This window comes from Halichoerus grypus, chromosome 4 (assembly GCF_964656455.1).
Source record: "Halichoerus grypus chromosome 4, mHalGry1.hap1.1, whole genome shotgun sequence".
NCBI classification, from domain to species: domain Eukaryota; kingdom Metazoa; phylum Chordata; class Mammalia; order Carnivora; family Phocidae; genus Halichoerus; species Halichoerus grypus.
Window position 1 is genome coordinate 181,105,923 of NC_135715.1, and position 16,870 is coordinate 181,122,792.

The 16,870-nt window shown below is 39.7% G+C and overlaps 1 protein-coding gene across 1 annotated transcript in view; it reads left to right on the plus strand.

Annotated features, from left to right (window-relative positions):
* NYAP2 (neuronal tyrosine-phosphorylated phosphoinositide-3-kinase adaptor 2) overlaps positions 1-16,870 on the plus strand; it is a 260,638-nt gene that overhangs the window by 97,717 nt on the left and 146,051 nt on the right. Inside the window, exon 4 of the mRNA XM_036092197.2 lies at positions 15,054-15,355. Within this exon, the coding sequence (XP_035948090.1) occupies positions 15,054-15,355 (302 nt within the window). The remainder of the gene's footprint in view (positions 1-15,053; positions 15,356-16,870) is intronic.

The following is a 16,870-nucleotide window of genomic DNA, read 5'->3' on the forward strand; positions in this document are numbered from 1 at the left end:
ATGTGGTTGGAAAAGGAAGGGCCCCCAGGAGAGAGAACTATGTGAGTGGGTAATATGACAAAACTGGAAAGGAGGCCAGGTCAGATCATGCAAAGCCTGAATTGCCTTACAGAGGAACTGGACTCTACTTTGGGTTCCTAAAGGCTCTAAAGTAGGGAAGTGAGGTAATCCTATTCCTTTTTTGGAACTATTTTTTCAGGTTAATGATTAGTATAGAGGAAAACTGAGATAGAGAATCCAGTTAAGAATATCACTTAGTGGTCAAGACTGAAAGTTAATATGAGCCTTGCAGATGGGTTGGAAAACGGGAGATCCAGGGAGAAGAGGAAGGACTTGTTGACCAGTTGAACTTATGCATGTAAGAAGATACTCAGTGTCAAATTATTTGAAAGGCTTTGTTCTCTATGACCGATAGACTGAGGATACTATTGAAGACTAAGTTTCAATAGCGGGAACAGGAAATGATGCTGAGTTTAACAATGACTTTGAGTGTCAAAGGAATATCCATTTGGAAATATCCAGCATTTTAGAGAGAGAACAAAGATAGGTCTCAGAGTGCAGAAAACAGTGGAATATTAGATTTAGAAATCATATAAGTAGGATAGAGCATTCAAGTCTTTAAAAATGATATTTTTATCAGAAAAAGGGGAAATGTGGAAACAGAACCTTGGCCTATACTGAAACATGAGGGGCAAGAAGTTGGTGAAGATACTAAGTAGGAGCAAGGAGCCTCCCGTTGAAGGGCAAAAGTTTTCTCAGTGAAACAGACGTAGCGGTGTTCTGCTAAGGGTCTAGGTAGGAATTTACAAAAACCAGGATGTCTTGAAGCTTTGAAATAGTCACTATGAGGTTTGTACCATTTGTAAGTAGAGTATCATCTTCACTTTTAACAAGGTTAACTTTCAGTTGCATTCAGTCAGATAATTTAAAATTATTTAGAAAGACATTGGATGATTTTTGGCCTGATATGGAAGATACAAGAGCACTGTATTTTTATTCATTGATAGATCACTTCCACAATTATCCTGTAAATGCATGTCTAGAATTTCTTGGTCTTTCAAAAGTACATTTTCCCCTTTCACTCCATAACTCTACTTAAACTGCAAAATTTTTCTGGGAACTGAGCAGGATATTTTACAAGTGGCATTTCACTGTGCTCAAATACTCTGCATCTAGAGGTACTTTCTACAAAGTTTTTGAGATCTCCTTTTGCTTAAGAAATTTAGAGCATCATTCCATTAAATTTTAAGATGCCATGATCAAGAGAAGAGCAAGTTACAAATGTTTGGGAGGGGTGAATGCCTTACATTTGAGATAGAGCTGACATTAAAGCTTTTTTATTACAGTCTTATTTCGCTTGGCAAATCTTGTCATCTCTCCTCTAGAAGGTAAATGAATAGGTGGCTATGGACCGGGAAGTTTTATAGATTCAGGGAAAACCCATTTTTCTGGCTGTGAAATTCATCCCTGAAGTAACTTTGGGCTCTATCAAACCCTTTCTGCCAGTGTGATAGATAATATAGCCTCTGGAAAATGGGGTATATATTTTCCTAGTTTTACACACATTATCAGAAGCTTTCAGTGATGATGTCAGTGTCATAGACGATGCTTTCAGTGATAATGCAGTGTCATAGATGATGATCTGGGCTGAGAAACTCACTAGGTACCCAGATACTGATATGTACCTTCTCAGAAGAAAAAATATGTTGAAATAGTACTGAAGAGCATGGCATCTGCTGCTTTCTTGAGTGGTCTAGCTCTTTCCTCATTTGAGAACACTGCTTTACACACTGTCACCACTAGTCAAATGTGCTCTCCTTCCAGGCTCCATTTCCAAAATGACTTAAGAATGTAATTGCTTAAATAATTTTCTGTCAGTAAATTAACATTCTGCATTATTTTTTTTTGACTGTATACAATTGTACTTCCAGGAAAATTTGTTTTTTCTATTGGTCAATGACTATTTCTAAAATAACTTCCTTTGAATCAACTATCTTTGAGTCTTGAGTAATTTTGGTGGGAGGTGGGAGGAATGAAAGTAACATTTTTTTGAGACTTCCTGAGCCTCTCCTATGTGCAAGGCTCTTTGCTAGTTCATTTATTTATAGAATGTGAATATAGAAGAACTAATATAATTGAGACTGGTTAAACAAAATGTAAAAAATAATTAGAGAAATCTTAAGAAGAAAAATGCATAAGCACCTATTAAACTCTTTTTTAAAATTTAAGTTTGTATATACACATTGTTTACCAAATTTTGAAAATAGAGTCTTTTACTTCTGTGAATTTTCCCTAATTGGACTTCTGTAAAACTTTCATGCTTAATATGTACCCATTAGTTTTCACTTTTTAATGTAGTTTCAATTTCTTCAAAGTGGAGCCAGAATCTAAAGACATTTGGGAAAAAAAAAACAGTTCAGAGTCCTTTTAGATTTAACAGATATACCCTAAGCTCAGCATATCCAACTAGACCTTTTTTTTTTTAGTAAATCTCTTTTTATTGAGCATCTTCAAAGCAATCAACATAGTTTTTCTTTTTTCTTTTAAGATTTTATTTATTTGACAGAGAGAGACACAGCGAGAGAGGGAACACAAGCAGGGGGAGTGGGAGAAGGAGAAGCAGGCTCCCTGCTTGAAAGATTTTATTTATTTATTTGTCAGAGAGAGAGAGAGAGCAGGGGGAGTGGCAGGCAGAGGGAGAAGCAGCCTCCCGCCAAGCAGGGAGCCTGATGCGGGGCTCGATCCCAGGACCCTGGGATCATGACCCAAGCTGAAGGCAGACGCTCAACGACTGAGCCACCCGGGTGCCCCAATCAACATAGTTTTTCAACAGAGTTCTCAGAGAAATTCTCACTAACTGTTCACACTCATATTTCTTTGGTTTATATAATATTTAATTATATAATTATGACAAAAAGCACAGCTGGCATAAGCAGGTTTGACACCAAACATAACTGATTCTAAAAGCATACAATTACTATTCAGTGTCCAGAACATAAGTGTGTGGACATGCCAGAGAGTGAGCCTATTGGCTATGGATATTTAGAATGCTATGTCTGTAAATGAAGATGTTTTACAAGGTTAAAGAAGAATTAGATCTAACCCAGGAATTTGTTAAATAAAAATTAGTTTAGAGGCTTTTACTGTATTATCTCAGGCAACCAAATTATCTGCAAACAATATGACAGGTAGCTATTAGTAGCCTCCATTTTGTTTTAACAGTGAAAATAATTATTGGATAATCATAGCTGAGTCTCATAGTGTCCTTTCAGCTTTTTTCTTTCCAGTGATAGTTTAAGAATGCCTAACTTAAAAAAAATTAAAGAAAAGTTTCTGAAAATATGGGTCATATCTTTCCCTCCCTTCCATTATCTCTATCTACTTTCTGTTTGCTGCAAGTAATTTAGGGTCTATCCTTCAAGGGGTTCACAGACCAATAGAGGAGATCATCTCACAGATGACAACTCTTGAGTGCCATAAAAGAGATGCTATGCTATGGAGAAGTACAGAACCCCATGAGAGCCCACAGGGGAGGCATTGAGTTCAACTTAAAAAAAAAAAAAAAACAACAAAAAAAACTGGCTGATAATGGGAGCCTCCCTCAAAGAAACCACATCTGAATTAGGTCTTAAAACATGACTTAGCCAAAGGAAGAAGTTCAAGCAATGTGACTGCTGGCTGAGGTCATGATTTAACTTGTTTGTCTCCTCAAGACTCATTGCCACACTTGGCATGTGGTTGGTCTTGAACTTTACCTTAGAATGAACAATCTGGAACAAAGTGAAGGTGAGATCATGTTATATGAGAATAATCTTAAAATCAAGGAGGGAAAATGTTGCAGAGGAGACTTGGCATAAGATCCGAATCTTGAAAGACCTTGAGTGTTACGTGAAAGTTCACATTTTTAGTCTGAAGAAATGGAAAAACTATCAAAGAGTTTTAATATAGGGAGTGACATGAGCAAATCTGCATTTACAAGGATAATCTGGCAGCACTGTGGAAAAAGATCAGCTAAAAAGCAATTGCATTAATTTAGCCATGAAATGATGAACATCTAAACCAAAGCAGGCCAGTGGACATGGAGAGGAGGCGATGGAGCTGATCCCTGAATTCAAATTATTAACTCTTATAACAAGCACAGGAATTAATAGCATTTGAGGATTCACAGATTTTCCTTTCTCCTTCATCATAAATTAAGAAAATGGCAATTCAAGGAAAGGGGGAAATAGTGCAGACTATCATTGAAACACACTATCACGCATCCCGGTGCTTAAGAAACCTAGGAGTTACTCTCAAACTTTTCCAATCATAGATTTCTCCATTCATTTATTTAATAAATATTTCTTGGGTACCCTCTTTGGGCCAGGCATCGTCCTAGCCTTTGGAAGTACAAGACAAACAGCTTTGATCAAGTTCTGCCGAAACACCTCCATAATTTTACAGTTTCTCTAGATCCCCACTGTCAGCACACAAATTCTCTTCTCCCTTCTCTCCCTTTTCTGATTAAGTTTTACTCATGCTCTGGAGCAGCTGCAAAGCCACTTCCTTCCATGGGACTTCCCAGCCCCTCAGTTGTGGTTAGGGCCTCACGGCCTGTTCTTCCATTGCCCTAGTTCTATACTTCCTCTAAAAGCACATCTGACCACATGGTGCTGAACTCATCTGCTTCAGTAGGCTCTGCTTCCCTAAGGACACTGACCACTCTGCTTTGGTCACTGCTAAAGAGTAGGTACTTGGAATACTTGTTGAATAAATAGTGAGTACATGAATTAAATGCCTCAACACAGAGTGGTTTCTTACTCTATAAAAATTATACCAAACCAATTATTATACTTCAAACTGGCATTAAGTTAGCCCCTTCTGCTCAGGAGGTTCAAGGCCGTTAAATGTTAACATTCTGCATTTCTAGCTTCCACTTCAAGGTTGAAAAAATGAGCCACATATGGTTAGCTAAACTCATTTGTAAAAACTTGGCATGTTCTCAAACCACATTCAAAGCTTATGTCAGTTTTGAAGACACACAAAAAATATATTTTCTAGAACCTCCCTGTCTTTGGTTGAATTTTTGGAAAAGATCTCCCACGATGTGAAGTTCTGTAAACTATGTTCTAAGTTGAATCTGAATATCATGATTTGATTTGAATTTTCCATAGACCCTCTCTTCTTCAAGCCATGATACTTTAAGGAGCAAAGAAGTCTTATTTATGTATAGACATAAGAAATATTTTAATTTTAAATTCCAAAGTGCCATAGATAATAACATATGTTAATCTTAAAAGCAGTTGTCATGTCTTAAGTAAAAATAAGTCTCTGAAAGATGTTCCATAGAATGTTCTATGCCTACTCTTCAATAAGCATTATAACTTTGATGAAGGTTAAAAAAAAATCTCTCTACTCCCTGCTTTAACTTCCTTTATTTTTATTATTTTATTTTTAAATTATTATTCATTTATTATTGTATCCTATAACTTATCATTATGACTAAGCATCAAATTAATAGGCAGCAATATCAACCTCAAACTCTTGGCAATATGTACTTTGTGATTAAAAAATGTCATATTTGGGATGCCTGGGTGGCTCAGTCTGTTAAGCATCTGCCTTCAGCTCAGGTCATGATCCCAGGGTCCTGGGATCGAGTCCTGCATCAGGCTCCCTGCTCAGCGGGAGCTTGCTTCTCCCTCTGCCTGCCACTCCCCCTGCTCTCTCTCTCTCTCTGACAAATAAATAAATAAAACCTTTTTAAAAAATGTCATATTTGGGGAGCCTGGGTGGCTCAATTGGTTAAGTGTCTGCCTTCAGTTCAGGTCATGATCTCAGAGTCCTGGGATCGAGCCCCACGTCAGGTTCCCTGCTCAGTGGGAGCCTGCTTCCCCCTCTCCTCCCCGCTTGTGCTCTCTCTCGCTATCTCTGCCACTATCTCTCTCTCTCTGTCAAATAAATAAATAAATAAATAAATAAATAAATAAATAAATAAAATCTTTAAAAAAATGTCATATTTGTTTTTCAGGCATAACTCCCTAGCCATGGTTGCCTTAAACCCTAACTTTCATAAAAATCTTAAATTATTATGAAGTTTTACAACAACTAACCATAAATCCATTCAATAGATTTGCCAAACTCTGTATTATACCCAACCAATAATTATGGCAGAAAAAATTATTTTTGTTCCTTTTCCTTCGCTTTTGAGCAAATTTCTTTCTTTTTTTTTTTTAAGATTTTATTTATTTGACAGAGACACAGCGAGAAAGGGAACACAAGCAGGGAGAGTGGGGGAGGGAGAAGCAGGCTTCCCGCTGAGCAGGGAGCCCGATGCGGGGCTCGATCCCAGGACCCCGGCATCATGACCTGAGCCGAAGGCAGACGTTTAATGACTGAGCCACCCAGGAGCCCCTCTATTGTTTTCCCCCCTAATCTGGATTTGGAGGTATATTGTCTGACAATTACCGCCAAAGCCCACTCAGAGAAATAATCAAATTGCGTTGATATAGTTAGAGTATATTTTCCTTTATGGTGCAATGGGGTGGAAACTGATCATTAAGATGTCTATTTTGTATCTGGGTACAGAAAGATAAAAACTGATATGGAGTTGCCTGTCAAACCAGGAAGTTAGGGAAGGCAAATTAATATTTGTCCAGCTTCTGCTTGTACTAGCCACGTTGTTAGGTGACTTTGAAATTTTTATCTGATTTTAATTTCTTATAACAACCTTGTTGTTGTAAGAAAGTGTTATAAGTGTACTTCTACCACTACAAAGGTAAAGGTAATTGAGGCTCAGTAACTATGTGCCTCCTACCTAAAATGAGAGAGCTAGTCAGTGGTTGATTATGTATCTCATATTCTTTCTGAAGTATCAAATTTGGGGCAGAGTTGAAATAGTCTAGCAAGGAGAAATAACATATTTGATGCTTAAGAGCATCAACTTCAAGTATAACATCTGGAGCTAATGGAAATTGCATGCCATCTCTTTGGGACAGTTTTCTTTTTTTCCTGTTTTATTTTGTTTAAAACAGTTTTGTTTTGCTTTTCTATAATAGTTCACCACAGCAGCTAACAAAAAAGTGTGTAAAGGTTCCATTTTTAACACTTGACCTTGAGATCCAAGAAGCATCAATAAATAGCCAGACACAAGAAATTAATGTCTGAAAAAGATCTAAGAGAGTTAAGGTGTTAGGGGCACAAAGTAGAAAATAGGTATCACCGAGGATAAGAAGTACTGAGAATAAATGTTTGAGCCTAAGGCAAGAAATTCACAGATTATGGCTTTGAATGAGCAAGTGAGACTCAGAGAAGACATTAAGGGTGATGGTGAGTGAACAATTTGGAAAAAACATGAAAACAGTTTAATTTTACTGAAGCCAAATTTCCACATCAAAGTATACTGTATGATTAAATATTATATATGTATATAATATGTATACATTATATATATATAGGGCAAACATATAAGGTAGTTAATTACTCCCACTTACAGGAGAATATTTTTAAGCAAGAAAGAAATATGATACATTCATTTCTTGTTCCGCAATGACGTTACTGCATTTTCTGACATAAGATAGCTGATAGCATTTATGTAGTAACTGCTTCATTCTACTGGTTCACTTTGGACTTTTTCCAAAGCAAGTATCGGGAGACCCAACTATTACTGACTTCAACACAGTGGAATTTAGTGGTTCATTTAACTGAAGGGTGCTAGGATTGACCTAGCTGCAGGCATAACCAGATCCAGGTCTTCCACAGTGCCGTAGACCTGGTGCAACCAATCTCCCTTCATGGCAGTAAGAGGGATGAGGCAGGTCTGGGATCACACAGTGCCCAGGGTTTCCTCTGGTTGGACAGACTTGAGGCATTTGTCCGTCCCTACAATAGTCTTAGTGGTCACAGGGATCTAGTGGTTGATTGGCTGGGTCTGAGTGAAGAAGACTGGTCTCCACACAGGAATTTCCACTGCCAGGAGTAGGGAGAAGGGATCTCTGAGAAGCACAGATGACAAAACTCCACCGAGTTCCCTACCTAAGCCCCCTATCTGTCTATCTTCATGGTGGACTTACTTCCTTTATTCATTTTTCCTTCACAAAACAAATGTGTTTGAGCACTTACAACATGCTAGTGACTGTAGTGGGGAACAAGAAGGCAGGATACCTGCCAGCATGACGCTTGAGGTGAGTGGATGTCAACAGCCCCTTGTACTCCCACAGGCGCAATGGGTCTGGGATGAGTTTCATCTGCCAAAAATATAATTAATGATGCCTCTCAAAATCTGATGTTTGGCTGAGTTGTATTACCTGTCAAAATGGAAAAAAAATGTAACACACTAACCTCTTGGCTTATTTTATGTCCAGCTTTTCTTGTACATAGATTGCTTTAGCTGGAAATGATACCTAGAAGAGGCCAATGTTGAAGGAGAAAAGGATGGAGTTCTGGAGCAGACTTCCCTCCGGGGGAGTGGACAGCGTGGGGTCTTCAGCATCTGGTTTTGTGTGTCTGAAGAGAAGCCAAGAGGGAGGCAGGATCAAACACAAACTTTTTAAGTCATAATTTTAATGAGTAAAGTCTGAATATTAATTTCCTTGTACTCACTCATCATAAAATGCCTGACATGAAAGATTTGAATAATTAATGAATGATGGTAGTCAACTTACCCACTGGCAAATTTTATTATTTCCTTTACAGCCGTAGCCTCCATTCCTCTTTCAGATTCCCCCCATTTACTTCATGATTGAATGTGTCCCTTTCCTGATATCAAATAACTATATCTTCTTGAAGAACCAACATAAAAAATTCCAGATGGTTCAGAAGTTTGTGAAGGTAGAAATATACTAGATTGTGCATCAGTGTTAGGGATAAAGTTTTGAGATCAGCTTCACAGAATTGTTCCAGAAAAATAAAATCCAAGCAAGAAACTCCTAGATGACCCTTCAGTTTGCATTTCAAATTCCCAGACTTTATGTGTATGTATGTATGTATGTATGTATATCTATCTATCTATCTATCTATCTATCTATCTATCTATCTATGTATTATCTATCTATCATCTATCTATCTATCTATCTATCTATCTATCTATCTATCTATCATCTATCTATCATCTATCTATCTATATCATCTATCATCTATCCTCTATGGATCTATCTATTTATCTATCTATCTGGAATCCTTATGGAATGGGATTCTGTTTTTTTTCCAGTGGTTCTCAAGGAAGGCTCTGCTATGAAATATTGGCATGTTGGCTTCAACATCACACACAGAAGCAATGCCTCTGTCACTTTGAGAGTTGACATCTCACCTTGCTAGCTCACCCTTCTAAGGGGTTGTGTTTGTTGTCTCTGAAAGGCGACAGTTCTCAGAAGGAGATGCAAAACATTAATGCTGATGGATTTTCAAGAAGACAGCAAGACAAGCAACAATCTCTGTCGAATAGCATTGTCAAAGCAGTTTTGAAGTTCTTGTTTTGTGCCTTTGTCTGTCCTGATCAACGGGTGCTTTGAAAAACTGAAGCAAGTATTGGAGGAAGTTAAGAGAGCATGAGGACTCTATTTGTCTAGATTATCTTGATACCTTGAATTGAATGTAGGATTTTGTTTTGAGTTTGTATGCAGTTTCTTGAGGTAACATGGCATCTACAGCTTTTAAAAACACAGTCTTACCAGGCAAATGATGATCTCATAAGCAAAATTCAGGAGGACAGGATTTAAAAGTAGGAATTTTAAAGCTAAAATCATTGAGCGCATATTTTATGTCAGACTCCGTGCCAAGAGCTTCAGATGCAGTATCTCAGGTAAACTTGGTAGCAATTCATGAGGCCAGTACTACTATTTAACAGATAGGGAAATGGTCTCAGGGATCAATAGCTACTGTTGTTTGGTTGCTGAATGATGGAACTGAGGGGGGAGCTCATCATTCAATAACTCCAGAGAATAGATATCCAAGCCTGTGTCTCAGCCGATAATTTGTTTGGTGTAGAAGTTTACAAATATTTTATCAATTACTCTGGGAAATAACCTTCTTTGATTTAAGCAATACTTTTTGGTGTTTGTTTTATATTGGGAAATCTAATCTACAACCAGATCTTGCAACACTGTCTTCATTGTGTGAGAAAAAGCATACTTGTTTAAATTCAGGATTATGAAACTTATTTTTATTTTTATAACATGAGATGTGTCAGGCTTCATCTATCTTGAGTGTTAGAGTCTTATTGCAAAAAGATTCTGCTTTCTTCAGCCCACGTAACTTTCACTTCCAGCCAAGTATTCCTGCAGTGGAGTTGGTCCTACCTCCCCAACCACCATTTAAATGCTCAGTCTGAAACAAGAAGGTGCCCTATTTTCCCAGGCATTTATTATTTCTGGGGTCGCACATTTGTTTTTAAGCTTTTTCTTCCCTCTCCTTTGGTTTCTGAGTTTCATTGGTTGTATGATTATTCCCACACGAGTCAGTTCATGCCCTCTAGAAAGCAGACACCAAGCTAGATGGGGTTAGAAGTGTGAGAGATTTAGGGGTGCCTGGGTGGGTAAGGTGGTTAAGTGTCTGACTCTTGATTTTGGCTCAGGTCATGATCGCAGGGTCCTGAGATCCAGCCCCGTATTGGGCTCCACACTGTGTATGGAGCCTGTTTAAGATTCTCTCTCTCCCTCACCCTCTACCCTTCCCCCCTGCCTTGTGTGTGTGCACACAGGCTCTCTGTCTCTCTCTCTAAAAAAAAAAAAAAGAAAATGTGAGAGATTTATTGAGAAGGATGCCTGGGATGATGGGGAGGGAGCAGGGCAGGCCCCAAGTCACAATGTAGCATGACATCTGCTAAAGGAAAGAGAAGTAGTGGGATTGGAAGAGCTTCACGCTGTGGAAAATTCTCTGCCAGCCCAATAGGGGAAGTCAGACACCAAGATTGTCCAGAAAGGACTTGCACACTGGGCAAAAATAGCCAGGTCCCATACCACATCATGCTCAGCTACTGGTGAGGAACCTTCTAGGGACAGAGTGACCTTGACTAAAATGCTGCCACAGATTTGAAGATTTTATAGTTGGTGGCTCTCAGCTGCTGTCCTTAGAGAAGTTTCTCTTGAGGAAGATCTGAGCCACAGGGTTTCATGGCTGTCACAATTCACCCCTTTTCCTCAGCAGATGCTCTTCTCCTACAGGTTTTGGAGACACTGTTTCATGGCTCCCTAGGACTCTTACTGAGGGGAATCTTATAAGGGATCAGTTAGAACAATAAACTACAGCCCTCATCACTGCAGTTCATATGGGGGCTGCAACCGATACTCATTCTCTGTCGCCCCCCTGCCACTTGTTCTAAATTCACCTCACTGTCACCGTCAGCTAAGACCTCTGCAGGTCTCAGTGGCTTACCTGGTGGTGAGACTAATCCCTCCCATGAAAGGTTGGAACCCCTGGTAACCAAACCCTCCTTGGGCCATGGTTGCTGCATGGGACTGCATTTCAAAATCACAAATGGGCAAGGGAGTATCAAAAGGGGTTCCACACATTTTTCTTTCTACCCCGTCATGTGGTAGCAGCCCTGCCTCCTCCTGCTTATCAGGATCAAAGAGCTGTTCCTCCATGGAGACTTGTCTTCTGGCCTGCTGGCCACTACAAGGGAGTTCAAATTACCCAGGAGCCAGCTGTGACTTGTTCCTTAATGGAACCCTTCCTCTGTCTTCTAGAAAGAGTGTGCCCCCCTTCAGGGAATAGGATCTCTAACCTGTAGAGCCCAAAATTACAGGGACAGAAAATACAAATTCCCCATAATAACCACTGGATTATTGGTAGTTGGCGAACAGCATTCCTCACGGCAAGCTCTCTCGAAGGGAGATCTCTGTGGCAGACGCCACAGCTGCCCTACCAGTATTTGCAGAGGATTTTGCGTCCTCACATACCCTCATGTAACTTGCAATGCTTTCCTGTTGGAGGACGATCTGTCCTTACCCTACTGACGTCAGGTTTGGCCATAAGACTGGTTTTAGCCAATGGAATGTGAATGAAAAATTCATTCTGTCATGTCTGAGCAGAAGCTTTAAGAGACACTATGTGGTTCAGCGAGTCCTTTCTCTCTGCTATGAGGACATATCCCAGGAGAGGCTAGATCCTAGAGTGAAGATCTGTAGATGAGAGTCACGGCTAATACACTGTCGACCCAATTAATGCATGCAAGAAATAAACCTTTGTTTTTGTAAAGCATTAAGAATCAGGGATTGTTTGTTTACAGGATAACTGAACAAGATCTGACTAATAAATTGTACCTTTTTCTATCTGTGATATTTTACTGGTAGCTAGCAAATCTCCTTTGTCCCACTTTCTGATATTTGTATTTCCTTGGCTGTTTCTAAATAACAGATGTCTGCTCGTTAATGGCTCTAACTATTGTTCTTAATATTTCTGGGAGGTCTCTGGATTGGCTATGTCAGAAACATATGGATACAGTTTTTAAAAACAGGACTCATTGGCTGCACCTACAGAGGTTCTGACTCAACAGATGTGATTCAGTAGTTGTCTTTAGTGTGGGTCCTGGAATTTGCATATTTTTAAAACTCCACATGTTCCTACAATAAATTCAGGAATTAGTTGTATGCTGTGTTCCACTATCTTCAATTTGCTTTAGACTAATCATCTTCACTGGTCTCTTGAACTTAGATGTACCATAACCCCTTTATTGCTTACCCTTAACCTTGCCTTGGACAATGGCCTTTGTATCCAATTTATTTTAGTCTCATTCCTTTATCCTGCATTCACAGCCTGGTCAAATTAAACTAGCAACTCAGACCTACCATTGTTTGAAGTATACATTAAATTTCCTTTTGGAAGAAATGTGTGTGTATCTGTGTGTGTGCATGGACATATATGAACAAAAGCATTCAGAGTTAGATGAAACTGTTTTGTGCTGAAAAAATGTAATTTTGAAATGAAGCAGCAGAGCTAATTATCTGTCTGGAAAAAGGCGCAGGCTCTATTTAGGTCAAAAGTAACAGAGAAATTGCTGATACAATTATTCCTAGTAACTGTCTCATAAATGCCTATGTGCATTAACACATGCATAAATCCCCTCACGTGGCTATGTTACTCGGAATGAGATGACTGTCTAAATAAATCCTTTAAAGCACTCTTTGTTCAGTGATATGACAACAGAAATAAGGAAAAGATGAAGATGCAAAACGATTGAAGGCAAAGTTAAATGAAATCAAATATCTATGAGAAAGATGAAGGTTACAATCACCACAAATCAAAGAGAAAACTCCCCAGTCCACCACACCCATCCCCCTCCTCCACCACTCCTATTCTGTCTTAAATTCTTAATGATTTTTCCTAAACCATTCCATCTGAGTAAGCTTCATTTATTTTTTTGATGGATGTTCTTGAAGAAAACACAGAAAATAAAATATGTGGAAGTACTGTCCACGCTTAGGATGCTCTCTACCATGATGTGGAAAGTTCCACCCGGCCAACCCTTTGATTTCATTCATGCTTCTGGATATCCATTGCTCAGGTTAGTGTACCCAGCTTCCAGTCATCATTATTTCATTTTGCAAAGATGGTATATCCAGTGTCTGAATATGCACTCAAAATATTCAGAAAAAAAGAAATAAATATAAAAAATATTTTTGACAGAGTGGCAAGTCATCCAAATTTAATGCCAGAATCAGTCTAAGGTTCTTGTTGAATCTTTTCTGGCTCTATCACCCTGGTCATATAATTATGCTAAGTCCTCAAGTGAAGAGGGAAAGAAAAAAACCTCATTTTCCATTATTTTTCCTGCTGGAATGTAAAATTTGTGACAAACATTATAATGCTATGAAAGATACAATACAGAGAATTACAAAACCTTAGCTTGAGTTTCATCATGTTACAAGGGCAGAGCCAGCCAAAATTAAGGTTAAAAAAAAGTTTAAATAAACTTATGTCTGGAAAGGTAGATTCAATAGGCTTCCAAAATTCATATACTCAAGGCTACATTTTTATCATTCGTATCTGTCTAAGAAAAACAGTGGGGTATTTCCAATGTTTATTTTTGTTTCCTCTATTGATGAATGAACATAAATGGGGAAAACCCTAGAAAAAAATCTCTCTTTTAAGAATTCTCATTGACATTCATGTCCTTTTTCTTCATAAAAAGGTCACCATTACTTAATAACATAGAGAAAGCCCCAAGAAATAACTCCTTTATGATTTGCTGAGCTTCAAACTGAGATTTCTTATATTTTAAAACTTTTCTCCAAACTTTCCTACCTAAAACTTAAGAACCTTGTATTTAAAAACTTTGCATACCCTATTTATGAGATATTTAGAAATATCCCAGTATCACATGATATTTTAACTACACCTCTTTATTTATTATTATGCTACTTCATTCTGTGAAGTTAGCTTATTAGTAGAACTAAGTTTCTAGTATAACTGAAGGTTTCTGGAGAACTAACGGAGGTTGGCAATTCCTTCCTTCCCTCCTTCCTTCTTTCCCCCCTTCCCCCCTTCCCCTCCTCCTCCCTTCCTGTCTCCTTTCCTCCTGTCTCTCTCTTCCCCCCCCCATATTTGGTAATGGCACCCCTTTTACTGTTTTTTTGGGTTTTTTTTGCTTTGTTTTCCCCACTATATTAACCAGGTGACATTAAGGATGATTTTGATGAAGTGGAGAAGAGTCTCAAGTGCCATCCACTTGATCTCAATAATGTGTCAAAAGACAGTCTGTGAGTCATTGTCATGGACCTCTTGTTTGCTTTTTAAGCCCCTGACAAGATTTCCCTTAAAGAAAAGCAATTGAAGATGAAATATGCTATTGCAGTATTTTCTTTTCCTTTAGAACACTATTTTGAGAGTATCTGGATGCCAGGACACTAGGATGGCCGGAAACAAGTGTTAGGATTTCTCATTATAATCAGGTTATATCTGCTTTCCCGTCATACTTCATGCAAAAGCACAGAAAGTTCTCGTGCTGATGCCAATGTTTCTTCACCAGTCTAGAGTTAAAATGTGAACCCTCCCCTAGGATAGAGACGCTCGCGTCCGTGTGACCTTGCGGGGGCCGGCTCACTTCACCTTCACGGACTTGGCTCTGCTTTGTTTTACAGCATAGGTGGCGAAGTGGGGCGGGGCCACGAAGGAAGTTACGCGGGCAAACATTTCCGCATGGGATTCATGACGATGCCTGCTCCTCAGGACAGACTTCCCCACCCCTGCTCCAGCGGCTTTTCCGTGAGGTCGCAGTCCCTGCACTCGGTCGGGGGCACAGACGACGACAGCAGCTGTGGCTCCCGCCGGCAGCCGCCGCCCAAGCCCAAGCGGGACCCCAGCACCAAGCTGAGCACATCGTCGGAGACGGTCAACAGCGCGGCGCCGGGCAAGAGCGCGAAGGCCCCCGAGCGGCCCGAAGGTAACACGCGTGGGCTCCCCGGGAGACAGGCCTCAGACGTGTTGGGTCAGCACGCTCCTGAGCATCTGCCCTGCGCCCCCACCCCCTCCCCGGGGCCTCACAATCCTGCCTCCTTCTCCCTGAAGTCCCAGGCAGGAGCAGTGGAGACGAGGAGAACTTTTATGAAGGTGTCGACAAACGGCACCCAGAAAGACATATTTATATTATCAGAAAGGGAAGGCAGCGTGTGTATTTTCTCACCCCCTTAAAGCTTCAAATCATTAAGAAGTTGTTGGCCTAAAAAAAAAAAAAAATCTAAAATGTATATTGTCTTGCTTGGATTAGTATCACTTACATGATTCTAGAAGCATGATGTGATTCTCAGGGGAACATGGTAAGGCAGAAAAACATACAGAAGGCAAATTGTAATCATTCTTAGAAACAATGTTTTTGTACATTGTGGTGGAGTTCCTTCCAGTGAATATGAACACACACGCTGTGTATATATTTCAATGTCTCCTTCAATCCCTATCTCCAAATTCTACCCTGGACCTCGGTTTTTCCTCAGCTATGAAATGTACAAATCTCTCTCCACCTCCTTGCTGGCCTGTGAGTATGAATTAGGTCAGGTTAACCGTAGATCTCACCAGCTCTTCAGTCTTCCTTGAATAAGGAAGTTTCAGCTTTCCTGAGTTTCTCCTGAGAGTCCCTTGGAGGGAGAGCTGTCTCAAGTGTGCTTTGATAGAAGCCCATGCAGATTTTGTGGATTAGCTGTGGAAAGTGCTTCGAGGTTGTTTGTGCTACCAGTTCCGGTGGCCACCTTGAGAAAATGGCTCTGCCAGGTCTCTTAGTTTTTCTCTCACGCTGTCTGCCCCTGACATTCTCCACGGCAGGCTTCCCCAAGCCCCGAGCGTACCAAGTGTCACAGTGGTTTGCAGCTGGGAGTGGAAACCAAGGTGGTCCTTTCCTCAACTGGGAAGGTATCTTTGTCACGTGGGCTTCCCAGTCCTTCATAAAAGTTCCCTCATCTTCTGGTCTAACCTTTCCACAGAAGCTCAAGCCTAGTCCATGACATGGGGTACCCATGAGGCATGTCACATCCCTTCCATCAACCTCATTTCTCCCTCCCCCCGTATTGGTGCCCCAGTGCCTATTTAGACAAAAACGAAAGCTTCAGTACACAACGAAGAATACAAATACATGCCGGGAGGTGGAGCTAATCCATGCATTCTACGTGGAAAATCTCCACTGAGGCTCAGTTTTTCCTACTATACATACATGCAAAAACGTGACCGTGTGCATATGTATGTGAGTACATATGTGAATAACATGTATGCGTATGCATATTTACAAAATTGAAATCATAATGCATACAGTTTTGTGTTTTATTTTTCACTTACTCTTTTGTGACTATTTTCCATGGCATTCAATTTAAGAAACACCATTTTTAAGAAGAGAAGTGTACATCATAGCACTTTATTTAATCATTTTCTCCTTGAAGAATGCTTAGGTTGGTCCAGTTTTGCTATAATGAAT